Below are 14164 nucleotides of genomic sequence, written 5' to 3'. Positions count from 1 at the left end.
CTGGGTAACAGCATGAGACTCCACCTCAAAAATAAATAAATAAATAAATAAAAATAAAAGGAGGATGACAATTGCCTCACAGGGTGACTGTGAAGATGATGACATAAGATAATTATGCAAAATCTTCAGCATGGTGCCTCACACAGAGACAGAGCGCAATAATGACAATATTAAAAAGAAAAATAAAAATAAAAGATTGCTATTTGTAGTTCATTGAATAATTTGTATCTGTCTTCTCCAGCAATGAATTTGAAGTAGCTAATGTGAGGCACTTAAATAAAAGCAATATGTAGATGTATAAGAAAAAGACCAGGGTAAACATAAATAGATTAGGATATTAATATGTGGGTGCCTAAAAATAACCTCAGATCAGATTTGCAGAGTCATAAGTTTAGACTATGACATTCCTGAAGGTCAAGGGGAAAGGGACATGAATGATCTCATTTTTGTAAACAAATAACAAACCTATGAAAGCCATACACAGACAGTGGTTATTCTGGGGTGTACAACAGTGGTCATGTCTGCATGGTGGAATGCTTAGTTTTAAAATTACGTGCTTTTGGCTTATTTATACTCTGTGTCTAAAAAAATGAACATGCATTGCTTTTCAAAGAAGAACATTTTAAATAAAAATCAAACAAGTTAACAAGAGAATAGGGTCAGAGACATAGTTTTCACTTCCCCAGCACTTTGCTCAGCGTGAGGACTCAGTAAATGTGCTGAATCAGTGTATTTGTGTCTAGAGGAAAAAACAACTCACCAGGTTCTTTCTTTATATTGTGAGTTTCACTACCTGAACTCAGTGACAGTGACAGGAGGTGAGATATACGATTTTTTGTACTCCATTGTATTGTTAGGTTCCCTAAGCTCTTGGTCTAACTTTTAATGTGATGTTTTCTGTTTACCATTTTCTTTATGTTTCCTTCATGTGTTTCTTTTTTTTTTTTTTGAGACGGAGTCTCGCTCTGTCGCCCAGGCTGGAGTGCAGTGGCCGGATCTCAGCTCACTGCAAGCTCCGCCTCCCGAGTTTACGCCATTCTCCGGCCTCAGCCTCCCAAGTAGCTGGGACTACAGGCGCCCACCACCTCGCCCGGCTAGTTTTTTGTATTTTTTTTTAGTAGAGACGGGGTTTCACCGTGTTAGCCAGGATGGTCTCGATCTCCTGACCTCGTGATCCGCCCGTCTCGGCCTCCCAAAGTGCTGGGATTACAGGCTTGAGCCACCGCGCCCGGCCCATGTATTTCTTTAACTATTTGTTTTAAACCTACAAAGTTATTATGAAACATCACAGTTTTTTTACATTAAACATCTATGCTGCTAAGCTAATTTTATTATCTTTAACATAATTTGAAAATATATATTATTTTAGGGCAAGCCTTTTGCTTGATCTTAGGTCTGTATACACAGGGCACATGTACAGCTCTGTGCAGCGGGGTGCAACACAATATTTGTCCACATGGGTTATGTGAAGGATGCCATCAGCATCAGTGCAATTCTGCACTTAGATTTCCTGCATTCATAAGAAAAATATGAAAATATTATCAATTTACTAGCTCTCATTAGAACATGAACAGAAATCCAGTTTTCTTGGAACAATTCTAGTTTTCATTTTCATTTTCCAGCTATTGGGAAGAGCAAGGAAAAGTGTTGGATCCCTTCGGGAAGTTGCAAGTCTCTCTAGAAGATGGGTCCAGATTTGGAGCACAGTCATAGTCTCCAGTGTAGATTAGGGGAGGTGATATACAGTCCACTGTATTCTGCAGAAGTCAGATCCTATTTTAAAGAGATGTGCTTCACCCTGGAGACTATATTCTAAAAGGGTCACAGTAAATTAGGGGGCATCAGATGGAGGACAACCAGGATGATGATGGATCTGGAAAGCATATCATGGAGAAAATGACCATAAAATAGACTATGTGGCTTGGAGAAGAAAATATTTGATGAGACATTAGCTCTCTTCAAGTGGCTGCAGAGAGAATCTATTGAGAGAGTTAGATGCATTCTGTCTTGGTGGGGTGGGATGAGGGGTGGGGAGGGTGGCAACCTTCCTATGCAAAAGACTTTCTAATGGCAGTAGTTCCAAAATGCTATGGACTACATTTTACAGTTTGAAGATGCCTGGGTCATGCTGACTACTGTGGTTTCTTTCAATTTAAATGCAAAAAAAAAAAAAAAAAAAAAAAGAAAGAACGAAAGAAAGGAAGAAAGGAAGAAAGGAAAAGAGTGAGGCAGCCAGCATTCAGGTATTATTATCCAATGGAGCATGTAAGGTCAATGGGGGATTTTACTACTCAGGCTTGCAAGACCTGCAATAAATTTTCTTCTAGGTACTTAGTCTTTCATTAAGCAACACTGCTGCCAGGTGAATGATGATCATTTGGTCACCAAATGACCACCAGGTGCTTTAACAGGCCATGCATGGATTTTCTACTTAACATAATTGACATTTTATTTAAAAAGAAGTCTTCAGGGAAAAAAAAAGGCAGGTTGTGGGGGCAATAAGCTTCAGCATGATTACCAATCAATCACTATTATTGAAAAGATAGGACACAGCTCGAAAAAAATATTTTGGGTTTGGTGCAGCTTTTCTCCGACCACTCAGAAGAGAAGAGACTGGCAGATTAGGCCCCTCTTCTTACCTGATGCATTCCACAGACTCCGGCCTTGATTTGAGATCTTGATCTTTAGCTGCTACTCCAAAATGAATAGGAAAGAGCCCGCCAAGTATAATGTCCCCTTTCTTTTGGGCTCGCTGGTCAGGCCCATAGGCAGAGGTGTGCCAGGTGAGTGCCAAGAGGACCCAGAAGCAGCAATAAAATGCCATGGTTCTGCCTTCTCTCCAGGGCGAGGGACAAGACAGATAGGAGTTTGGAGGCTCCCAGAAGTTTCTCCCTTGGAGCAGTTCACTCGCTGCAGTGGGGACACATGTCTACAGAGTGATTAATAAAAGAACAGAAGAAGTGGTGTTTGAATCTCCATTTCTGCCTTCTTCATTGCAGACTTGTAAGGTGGGTGGTCCTTGAGTCTTTGGAAGCCACATCATGTAGAGGCCTCCTGTGATGCCTTCTAAAAGAAAAGAAAGACAAAATGGATTCAGCTAAACTTAAATCCCATCTTGTTATGACTGCTGCTACCGAGGTGGCTCAGAATTTCCATTTAGAGGGGTCTAGGGGTGGCAGATTGAAAAGGCCTGGCTTGGAGTCACATTTTTATAGCACTTATGTAAAATACAGGAAACTTCAATTGCCCATATTGGGGAAGAACTGTGTTAGGTTATGAAAGGTCAAATTTTAAAGAGGCCATTGATAAGACCTCCACTGGTGCTGATGCTGGATTTTAATCCATTCATTTTCCTGTGTGAATGAGGCATAAATTTGGCCTATTAGTAGCAGCAGCTCCTTTTGTTATAATAACATTAGCGATATTTTATTCAACATGTGAGTTCTTATAGAAAATATAGGATGAAGCCGAGTGCAATGGCTCATGCTTGTAATCTCAGCACTTTGGGAAGCTGAGGCAGGTGGATAACCTGAGGTCAGGAGTTCAAGACCAGCTTGACCAACACCCTATCTCACTCACCCTGTGAGTCAGTTACCAATTACAGGTTGATGGGGCTAAATATCCAGCCTGCCTTGAGGTTCAGGGCCAAGCACTGGACTGCCAACTGGACACTGCCACATGAATGTTCCACAGATTCTTTGAATTTAACAGGTCCTAAACTCACCTCCCTACCGAACTTGTTTCTCCTTCACTGTTTTCTATCTTAGAAGATTACACACCATCCACAGAGACATAAAATAAGGAGCCATCTTTTCTTCTTTCTGTTCTCATAATTGTCCTTCATATTTAAACAACCCCCAAGCCCTATAGATTCTACTTCCTAAACCTCTCTGGAATCCGTTTACTCCACACCATTTCCAAGACTATTTTCAGTCCACCATCATTTTTTTTTCTTTTTCTTTTTCCCTCTCCTCTCCACTCCTCTCCTCTCCTCTCCTCTCCTCTCTTCTCCTCCCTTCCCTCCCCTCCCCCCCTCCCCCTCTCCCTCCCTCCCTCCCTCCCTTCCTTCCTTCCTTCCTTCCTTCCTTTCCGTCTTTCAGAATCTGGCTCTGTCGCCCACGTTGGAATGCAGTGGCACCATCACAGCTCACTACAACCTCAACCTCCCGGACTCAAGCAGTCCTCTCACCTCTGCCTCTTAAGTGGCTGGGACTACAAACACATGCTACCCACACCTGGCTGATTTTTAATTTTTTCTTTTGTAGAGATGGGGTCTCACTCTGTTGCCCACAGCTGGCCTTGAACTCCTGGGCTCAAGTGATCCTCCCACCTTGGCCTCTCAAAATGCTAGGGTTGCAGGTGTGAGCCACCACGCCTGGCCCTGCTATCATTTTTAACCAGGATTTCTGCAACTCTTTCTTAACTGGCATTCCCATCTCCAGTTTTGCTCTTTTGCAATTTGCAAATCTTTGGATGCCACAGGACAAGTGCTTTGGAGCACAGGCTCTGGAGTTAAACCTGGCTTTGAATCATAGTTCCACTACTTTCTAATATGACTTTGGGCAAGTCACTTAATGTCTGTGATCTAAACAAAATAATGCATGGAGAGCCAGCCATTAGCACAATGTAACTAGTAAACTCATAGAAAATACTGGCTTTAATGAATACCCGTCCACTCTTGTCAGTTTTCTCTTTGAATGTCACACTTCAGCCTTGCTGAACTTCTTTCAGTTCCTCAAGTACATCAGGCTTTTAAAATGCTCAGACCTCACACTTGCTGTTCCCCTCCTTGGTCCCTCTGGCCTAAACTTGGCCTGGAAAACATCTACTTATCTTTCAGCTTTCAGATGTCCATAATTGTGGGGCATGTCTGGGTGAACTGTAGGCCTTCTGGTGAATGAGGAAAAGAGCTCCTTCTGGGGCGCACACAGCTTTGAGTCAAGGTGCACAGCTTTAGTGGAACACAGGCTGGATTTCAGCCCACATTAACCCCTCAGTTGTGCAGTGAGCAATTTGCAAGGCTCTTGAAGGAGACCTTCCCTGAACCCTTAGGTGAGGGAGGTCCACCTATAAGAACATAGTCTCTTATATAAATCTTGGATCTTGAGCTTCCCTCTTGGAAGGTTCATCACACTTTATTATAGTTATGCTCATAAATGTCTGATTCCAGAGCCCAATCTCTTAATTGTTGTCATATGGTGCCTCTTGGTCCTTAGGAATTCTACCTTCTCCTCCAACAGCATTCCTAGCAGAGTGTGCTGGGCCTCAGGTGGAAGGACCACCCCAGCAGACACTCAGTTTTCATGGAATCTCCTCCTGTAATGTCTGAACATCCATGACCACCCCAGTTTTCTGACCCTAGTCCTGCTTTTAGATTTTTGGCTTCATTCCTTGGAACCTGGACATATGTTCACTCATACATTTAATAAGTACCTGTGTTGGGAATATAAAGGTGACAAACACATGCATGTTTACATCGTTAGGAGCTCCCAGTCCAGGGGGTAGGCATGCTGGTCTAAATAATCAGAATTTACCTTAACACTCAGAAGTGAAAAAAAGTAACTTTTTTTCTAAATTTAACTTTGCCCTCCAGCACTTAGTACAGTATCTAAAATAGGAAATGCTGAATAAATGTTTGTCAAATAAAAGCATTAAAAAAGAAAGTACTTTGGAAAGAGACAGAAACGAGCATTTATTGATCCAGGCATTGTACCAGGTCCCTTAAACATTCTATGTATTTTAAACTCACAACAATTTTGTAATGAGGGTAATACCAAGTCCACTTTCTAGATGGGGAAATAGATTCTTTATATATTCAGCTTACTCGAGTGAGCAGTTTTGGCACTTGACTTAAGAATGCCTTAAGAACTCAGAATTTTAAGGAGTCCCGTGGACTGAATTAGGTAGGAGAGGGAACATTATAACTGGCTAGGGTTAGTCACTGAGACCTGTTAAATTTTTCCTGTGAAATATTAACTACTTGGAGAAGTTTATTAACTTAATTAGTTCATTTAACAGAAAATACATGGCAAGAAGGAATAAAGGAAGGAGAGATTTGGGGTCAATTTGCAGCAGTTAACTCTCTCAGTCTAATGTATTCTTCAAACCACCCTTTTGAGTCCAGTTGCCAGGGTTGAATTTGCTTTCAAAGCTAAGGGTCATTCTAGATCCACCATCATCCTGTCCTCCAACATCCAGTCTCCTGGTCCTGTGATTCTGCCATTGCTTCCCTCTCTGCCTTCTCCTACACACTCCTATGGCCAGTGCCTTTGTCCAGGCTCCCATCACCTTCCACCTTCCATGTTGTAAAAGCTTTATTTTCTTTGTACTTGACTCCTGGTTGCCCCTCATCCCTTCTCCCCACTTCCTCTGTTCTGCTGCACGGAGGTGGATATGACAGCTGGAGACCATCTTGAACAAGGAGCTACCACCTAGGGAATGATGGTGCCATGAACTAAGCATTTCATAGTGCAGAACCTTAATATTGAACTATTTCTGGACTTTTGCCTGACAGAGAAAAAAGGCTTCTGACTGGTTTAAACCACTGTTATCATATATATATTTTTCTTACTGTAGTTACCTCCAACAGTATCTAGCAAAGAATCACAAATAAACTCATTTGTTCTCCTTACTATACATTTATTCCATTTAAATCATATATAATCATGCTTGCCTTCCTGTAAATGAGTATTACAAAGCTGAAGCTAATATTTGTTCTTTCTCTCAATGGCAGATACATCTTGGAAGAAGAAATGAGCCGTGCACCAGGTGGTTTTATGTTTAGAAGGTTCTTGACATCAGGAGGAGTGTTTCAGTACGGACAGATAATGGCTTACTAGGCTCTTCAGTCAAGGATCGGAGATGGAAGATGAGGGCAGACTGGTCAATGGGTTTCATGGGTTCATGAAGTTACAAATTCGTGTAATGATTTACTCATTCAAAAACCATTTGCTGAGCTCTCTATGTACTAGATACTAGGGAGTGCAAGACACTAGGGAAAGAAAGTTGAAATTTTTGCCTTCAAGGTGCTCATGGTTTAAAAAGAGACAGAAAGGTGTGTTATAAGGACATTGATCTAAATGCTATAAAGAGGCATGGATTAAGTATTGAGGGAGCACAGAGCAAAGAGTGATATTCTCTGTCTGGTGATTGCTGGGAAAGAGAATTAAGTCAAGACAGAGAGAATTAAGAGAATTAAGTCTCTTAATTAAGAGAATTAAGTCAAGTCAACTTCATGAGGCCAAGGCCTGTCTCTTTTCTTCACCATTGCTGCCTAGCACCCAGCACAGCACCTGGCACAAATGATTCACAAATATTTGTTGAATAAATGCATGAAGTGTGCCCAGTAAAGACCAGAGGCTGGTTGGGCAATTCCTGGACAGGACAGGGAAGGGGTCACTCCACAAGACTGATGGTTCCTGTAGGCAGAGGCTTCTCCATGATCACAGCTGCATCCTCAGCATCAAACAAAGAACCTGGTACTAAATGGATGCTCTAAAAATGTCTGTTGAACTTGCTGTCCAAAGAGTAGGTATGTGGCTAATCCAAGTTCCACAATCAAGACAAGTTAACAGAGGATAGCAAAACAAAGTTAGGAGTGAACAACACTACCACATTTCAATTTTCTTCCAAATAAAAACCACCCCTATTCTCACCTCTTGGCCTCAACATTTCTGGAAATTGTGAATCTCTAGAGCAGAATGATTTTGCTCACATTTCAAATAGAGAAAACGCAGGCGCAGACCTTCTGAACATAAAATCACTCAGTAAATTAAGGGCACAGTAAGCTCAAAGGCTACTACTTCTGAATTCCTAGATTGCAGAAAAAAAAATTCTAGGTTGCCTAGGAAAAAGATAGTTATAAGATCAAATTTGATTTCCAATAGAATTTATCTTCATAAGGTGAGTACACTGCTATGTCTCTGGTTTATTGTACTGTAATCTTTGCCCTCTTTCATCACAAGGATCATAAAGATACTAACAGTAGGGTTTGAAGCCACTATTGCAGAAAGGTGAAATGTGTATGTTTTAATGAGGGTGAACAGGAAAAATAAACCTGAAAAAGTTTAATCAATAATTACCAAACTCATGTGCCTGGCTGTGGTTGCAGCTTCCTTTACCTCTTGCTGAAGAGACATCCACAAGATGGGTTTCTATACACAGCTGGTGCACATTTGCCAAAGAATTAGGGACATCTTACCTGCCATCACTAATATGGCCATCCCTAGTTCTATATCAGATTTCATTCCTTCTGTACCAAAGCAAGGCACATCTTGTTTTAAAATGAGGGCCCTCTTTCAGCGCTGGGGGAAACACAAATTGCCCGGTCACCCTTGGCTGCCTCCCGCAAGCCCAAGCCCGGCTTCTGCTGTCTGCCTGCCAGCTGTACACAGTCTTGCCCTCCATCTCCCTGACAACAGGTGTGACTTTTGGGGAGTCCATGCCTCATTTAGTTCTGGTAATGGCTTAATTGAGTTGGAAAAATGCAAAGACAGGAGCATAATGAACAACAGCTAAGCTGGGTTCTTGTGAGTCATTGGAAAAAGTTATCAGGGAAGGGAGGGAAAAGGATGAACAAGAGTGGTGAGGAGCAGCACAGGGCACAGAGCAAAGTGGGGAGGCAGAAGCCTAGACAAAGCAAAGAAAGGCAGTAAATAGAGGAAGCTGACATTCATTAATGCTGCATCCTGAGCTCCTTGAAGACAGGGCCAGGTCTGTCCCATCCATGGCCTGGAACATGGAGGGGCTCCATGATGATGGTTGAGTGGATGCATACTTGTGTGTACTGCGTGCAACATAACAAACTCTGTGTCCATCATAGGACTGAGTGAGTTGCTGGGGACACAGCCCACAGGAAATTAAGAAACTTCTTGTCCTGAATTGTTTCCTTCATGCCTTAAGTCAGCTCTGCTGATGGATGTATGAACACCAACAGAGTTAATGAAGTGGTTCATTTGAAAAGCGAAGATATGCAACTCATGTTTTTATAAACAAAAATGCCAGAGCCTCAAGTCCTACATAAAAGAAACATTTCTGTGGAATAATGTCCTGGGATTGCCTCTCCAAATCGTAAGGAACCCTGACTACCCAGTCTGATGTCCCAAGATGTGTCACTAGGAAGTGTTCTGGGGTAAAACAAGTTTGGGAACTAATGTACACTCCGCCACAGGGGCACATATGCCTCCTTAAAGGCTCTAAGAGGTCCCGCAATAAACATTATTGCTTATTTTGGTATGGGACATTTTTTTTCTTCCCTGAAGGACACTTTTCATGATGCTGTGAAACACAGGCTTGGAAGTGCTGACTGAGTGGAAAGCATAAAGTTTGTAACCTGAGATTCTCCCATTTGTTTAGGTGTATCTTTGAATAGGGAGATATGTCTGCCCCTCAATGGGCATAGCAATTTTTGTAATCCCAGGTATGAAATTCCAAAGGGTATTATTGGAAAGAAGGACTCAGGTGGGGTGGGTGACTGCTGATATATATAACTTTGAAATCATTCTCTGGTCTCAGGCACATGTTTCTGTTCTCTTCTACTCCTGAGGGATGGGTTTCTATCGTACACAGAAAGTTGTACACTGAGCCTTTCTCCACCCACTTGCGACTCTCCTGACCTCATACAGTGTCTCTGTCTGAGGACAACTGGGGACATGTGGTGGTGTGCTGGCAAACTGTCTTCTAAAAGAAAAACAAGTCCTGACTTGAAGTGTTTGCTAAATATTCCCACTATGGTCAATTTCAAGCTATCAATGGTTTAACAACATATTTGTAAAAATTCTGGATATTTAACCATTGACTCTCAAGAGTTGATAGAAGCCTGTTCTAACACATCATAGGGACATCTTTCTAAGCACACAGAAATTTTCGTTTTCTTTGGAAAACCTGACCAAAATTATTTTATAGGCATTACAAATCTTCTCTCTTCTCCTGTTTCCCTCTTTGTCTTGAGTGTTAGGAAGCTGTAAGCCAAATTTGTGGCTCCGCTGTAGCTAAAATAGAAACCAAAAGCATGCATTTTAGTGTTCTAACATTATGTGTGCATTATTTTATATTCTTGCACATATTTTACCACGATTTACTCACCACATTAAGCCTTTCATTTTTATTAAGAGCAACAGGGATATAAACACGAAAACAAACCAATAAATCTGGATTTTTGCTGTGAGCAATAAGAACTGTCCCCAGTTGAAATTCTCTGTGTAATTAACAGGAAAGGGTCTGGAAAAGTCATTCTTGCTTTATTAATTGAGTGGGTAGACACACCAGGTCATTAATCTAAAATACAGAATTTTAGAGGTAGAAGGGACCTGGGAAGTTTATCTGGTTTACACTGAAACCTTCTGACGCATGAATGTTTGAATCATTATGGCCAATTTTATCATGAACAGGAGCTGGAATTCACAACTCATTGTAAAACTATGTGAGGTTTAGTAACCAAAGGGCAAGCTTCTTCTTACTGAAAAGGGAAGTAATTTTTCCCCCTTGACTTGTCAGTGCGTAGTTTGTCTTTAAAATGTCAGTTTAGGACTTCAGAGGACTAAACTTACTTTCAATTACAGCACAGAATCTATTTATTATGAGAATTCTTTTAGTTTTAATTGGACCACAGGCACACAAAAGTGGATTGATCATAATCTCGGGTTGGTGACACATCCTCATTCTTGGTCCAGACCTGGCCCACTTTTATTTCCTAAGTTATTTTTAATAATTAATCTACCAACTACAACAAAAAACATCCATAGTAACCTACCAGTGGGTTCCTGTATTACATCCTGTTCTTGTGCCTCTTTTTTTTTTTTTAATTATTATACTTTAAGTTCTAGGGTACATGTGCACAATGTGCAGGTTTATTACATATGTATACATGTGCCATGTTGGCACCAAAGAAGCCATTATCCTCAACCACATGCTGATTATTCCTTGCTTCCCTTTCCACCCCATCCTTTTAAAAACTTCATAAATCATAAGACAGAAAGACTGGTAAGATACACACCAAAATGTTAAGGATGATTAGATCTCAGTGATGGAATTCTGGTTTCTTCCCTGTTTTATTTTTTGTTTTTGAAATTTAACAAAATAAACATGTACACTTGGTCCTCCATATATGTGGGTTTTGCAGCCATGGATTCAGTCAACTGCAGATTGAAAATATTTGGAGAAAATGAATGACTGTATCCATACTGAACATGTACAGACTTTTTTTCTTGTCATTAGTCCCTAGATAATAGAGTATAACAACTATTTATGGAGCATTCACATTATAGTAGATATTATAAGTAATCTAGAGATAATTTAAAATATACAGGAGGATGTGGATAGGTTATAGGCAAATACTATGCCATTTTATATAAGAGACTTGAGCATCTGCAGATTTTGGTATCTGAGGGGGTCCCGAACCAATCTTCCATGGATACAGACAACTATATTACTTTTAACTGGAAAATATATGGTAGAATGTTATTAAAACAATGGCTATATGAATAGACATAAACGTTAAACATGAAAAACACTGCAAAAAAGATTTTACTTAGATTTTACTACCTATTCATACTGTATATCCTTTGAAATATATTTTGAAAACTATGCTTATTGATACGTCATACCTTCCATCCTTTTTGTTATTTTTATCTATTTTTACTCCCTTCTCTTTATCTCTCTTCTTTCTCTCACTCTTAAAATAAATTTTTACTTGAAGTATAATAAACATCAGAGATGCACAAATCATACATGAATTTCCACAATGGAAACATTCACGTAACCAGCATCCAAATCAAAAAACAGAACCAGAACTCCGGAGCCCCTACTCATGCCTCCTTAGAGTCATTACCTTCCCCAAGGATGACCAGTACTCTGACTTCTACCATCAAAGATGGGATTTTCCTGTTTTTGAACTTTATATAAGTGAAATTACGTAGTATATGGCTTCTTTTGTCCAACGTATTTGCAAGATTCATCTATATTGTATGTAACCATAGTTTGTTTTTTCTCATTATTGTATATAGTATTTTCCTATGATTCTACCACATAATACCTATCCAGTCTCCTGTTAATGAATGCTTTGGGGTTTTAATGAACAGCACTGCTATGAACTTTCTTTTTTTAATTTTTAATTTTTGTGGGTACACAGCAGGTATATATATTTCTGGGGTACCTGAGATAGTTTGATACATCATAGTAAATGGAGTATCCATCCCCTCAAGCATTTATCTTTTGTGTCACAAACAATCCAATTATATTCTTTTAGTTATTTAAAAATATATAATTAAATTATTATTGACTATAGTCATCCCATTGTACTATCAAATACTAGGTCTTACTCATTCTTTCTAACTACTTTTTGTACCCATTAACCACCCCTGCTTCCTCCCTACTCCCCGACTACCCTCTCCAGCCTCTGGTAACCATCTTTCTACTTTCTATGCTCATGAGTTCAATTGTTTTAATTTTTAGCTCTCACAATTAAATTAGAACATGCAAAGTCTGTCTTTCTGTGCCTGGCTTATTTCACTTAACATAATGACCTCCAGTTCCATTCAGTTGCTGCAAATGACAGGATCTCATTCTTTTTTATGGATGAATAGTACTCCATTGTGTTCATGTAACACATTTTTTGTATCCATTCATCTTTCGATGGACACTTAGGTTGCTTCCAAATCTTGGCTTTTGTGAACACTACTGCAACAAACATGGAAGTGCAGATATCCCTGTGATATACTGATTTCCTTCCTTTTGGATATATATACCTAGCAGTGGGATTACTGGGTTGTATGGTAGCTCTATTTTCAGTTTTTTGAGGGACCTCCAAAATGTTCTCCATAGTGGTTGTAGTGATTTTCATTCCCACCAACAGTGTATGAGAGTTCCCTTTTCTTCACATCCTTGCCAGCATTCATAATTGCCTGTCTTTTGGATAAAAGCCATTTTAACTGGGGTGAGGTAATATCTCATTGTAGTTTTGATTTGCATTTCTTTGATGATCATGATGTTGAGCACCTTTTCATATACCTGTTTGCCATTTGTATGTCTTCTTTCGAGAAAGGTCTATTCAGATCTTTTGCTCATTTTAAATTGGATTATTAGATTTTTTTTCCTATAGAGTTGTTAGAGCTCCTAATATTCTGGTTATTAATCCCTTGTCAGATGGCTAGTTTGCAAATATTTTCTCCAGTTCTGTGGGTTGTCTCTTCCCTTTGTTAATTGTTTCTTTTGCTGTGCAGAAGGTTTTTAATTGGATGTGATCCCATTTATCCAGTTTTGCTTTGGCTGCCTGTGCTTCTGGAGTGTTACTCAAGAAATTTTTTGCTCACTCCAATGTTCTGGAGAGTTTCCCCAATGTTTTTGCTTAGTAATTTCATAGTTTGAGGTCTTATATTTAAGTCTTTAGTCCATTTTGACTTGATTTTTATATATGGTGAGAGACAGAGGTCTAGTTTCATTCTTCTGCATTTGGATATCCAATTTTCTCAGCACCATTTATTGAAGAGACACTCTTTTCTCCAATGCATGTTCTTGGCACTTTTGTCAAAAATGAGTTCACTGTAGGTGTATGGATTTGTTTCTGGGTTCTCCATTCTGTTCCACTGGGCTGTTGTTATTCCAGCACCACGCTGTTTTGGCTACTATACTTCTGTAGCATAATTTGAAGGTCGGTAATGTGATTCCTCTGGTTTATTCTTTTTGCTCAGCATAGCTTTGATTATTCTGGGTCTTTTGTGGTTCCATATAAATTTTAGGATTGTTTTTTCTATTTCTGTGAAGAATGTTGTTAGTATTTTGATAGCGGTTGCCTTAAATCTTTTATTGCTTTGGGCAGTATGAACATTTTAACAATACTGATTCTTCCAATCCATGAACATGGAATGTATTTCCTTTTTTTGTGTCCTCTGCAATTTCTTTCATCAGTGTTTTATAGTTTTCATTGTAGAGATCTTTCACTTCTTTGATTAATTCCTAGGTATTTAATTTTACTTGTGACTACTGTAAGTGGGATTACTTTTTTGATTTATTTTTTAAGTTGTTCAATTTTTTGAATGCCTTAAGACTTGTTTTGTGACCCAACATATGGTTTATACTTGAGAATGATCCATGTGCTGAGGAGAAGAATGTGTATTCTGCAGCTGTTAGATGAAATGTTCTGTAAGTATCTATTAGGCCCATTTGTTTC

The 14164-nt window shown here is 39.6% G+C and overlaps 1 protein-coding gene across 2 annotated transcripts in view; it reads right to left on the bottom strand.

Moving 5' to 3' along the window:
- CASR (calcium sensing receptor) overlaps positions 1–14164 on the bottom strand; it is a 102484-nt gene that overhangs the window by 34414 nt on the left and 53906 nt on the right. For both annotated transcript variants that reach the window (XM_010370530.2, XM_010370529.2), the window contains exon 2: positions 2640–3066. In XM_010370530.2, the coding sequence (XP_010368832.1) occupies positions 2640–2824 (185 nt within the window). In that variant the 5' untranslated portion in view covers positions 2825–3066. The remainder of the gene's footprint in view (positions 1–2639; positions 3067–14164) is intronic.

Source organism: Rhinopithecus roxellana, chromosome 1 (assembly GCF_007565055.1).
Source record: "Rhinopithecus roxellana isolate Shanxi Qingling chromosome 1, ASM756505v1, whole genome shotgun sequence".
Lineage (NCBI taxonomy): Eukaryota > Metazoa > Chordata > Mammalia > Primates > Cercopithecidae > Rhinopithecus > Rhinopithecus roxellana.
This window is presented reverse-complemented; position numbering and strand designations above follow the sequence as displayed.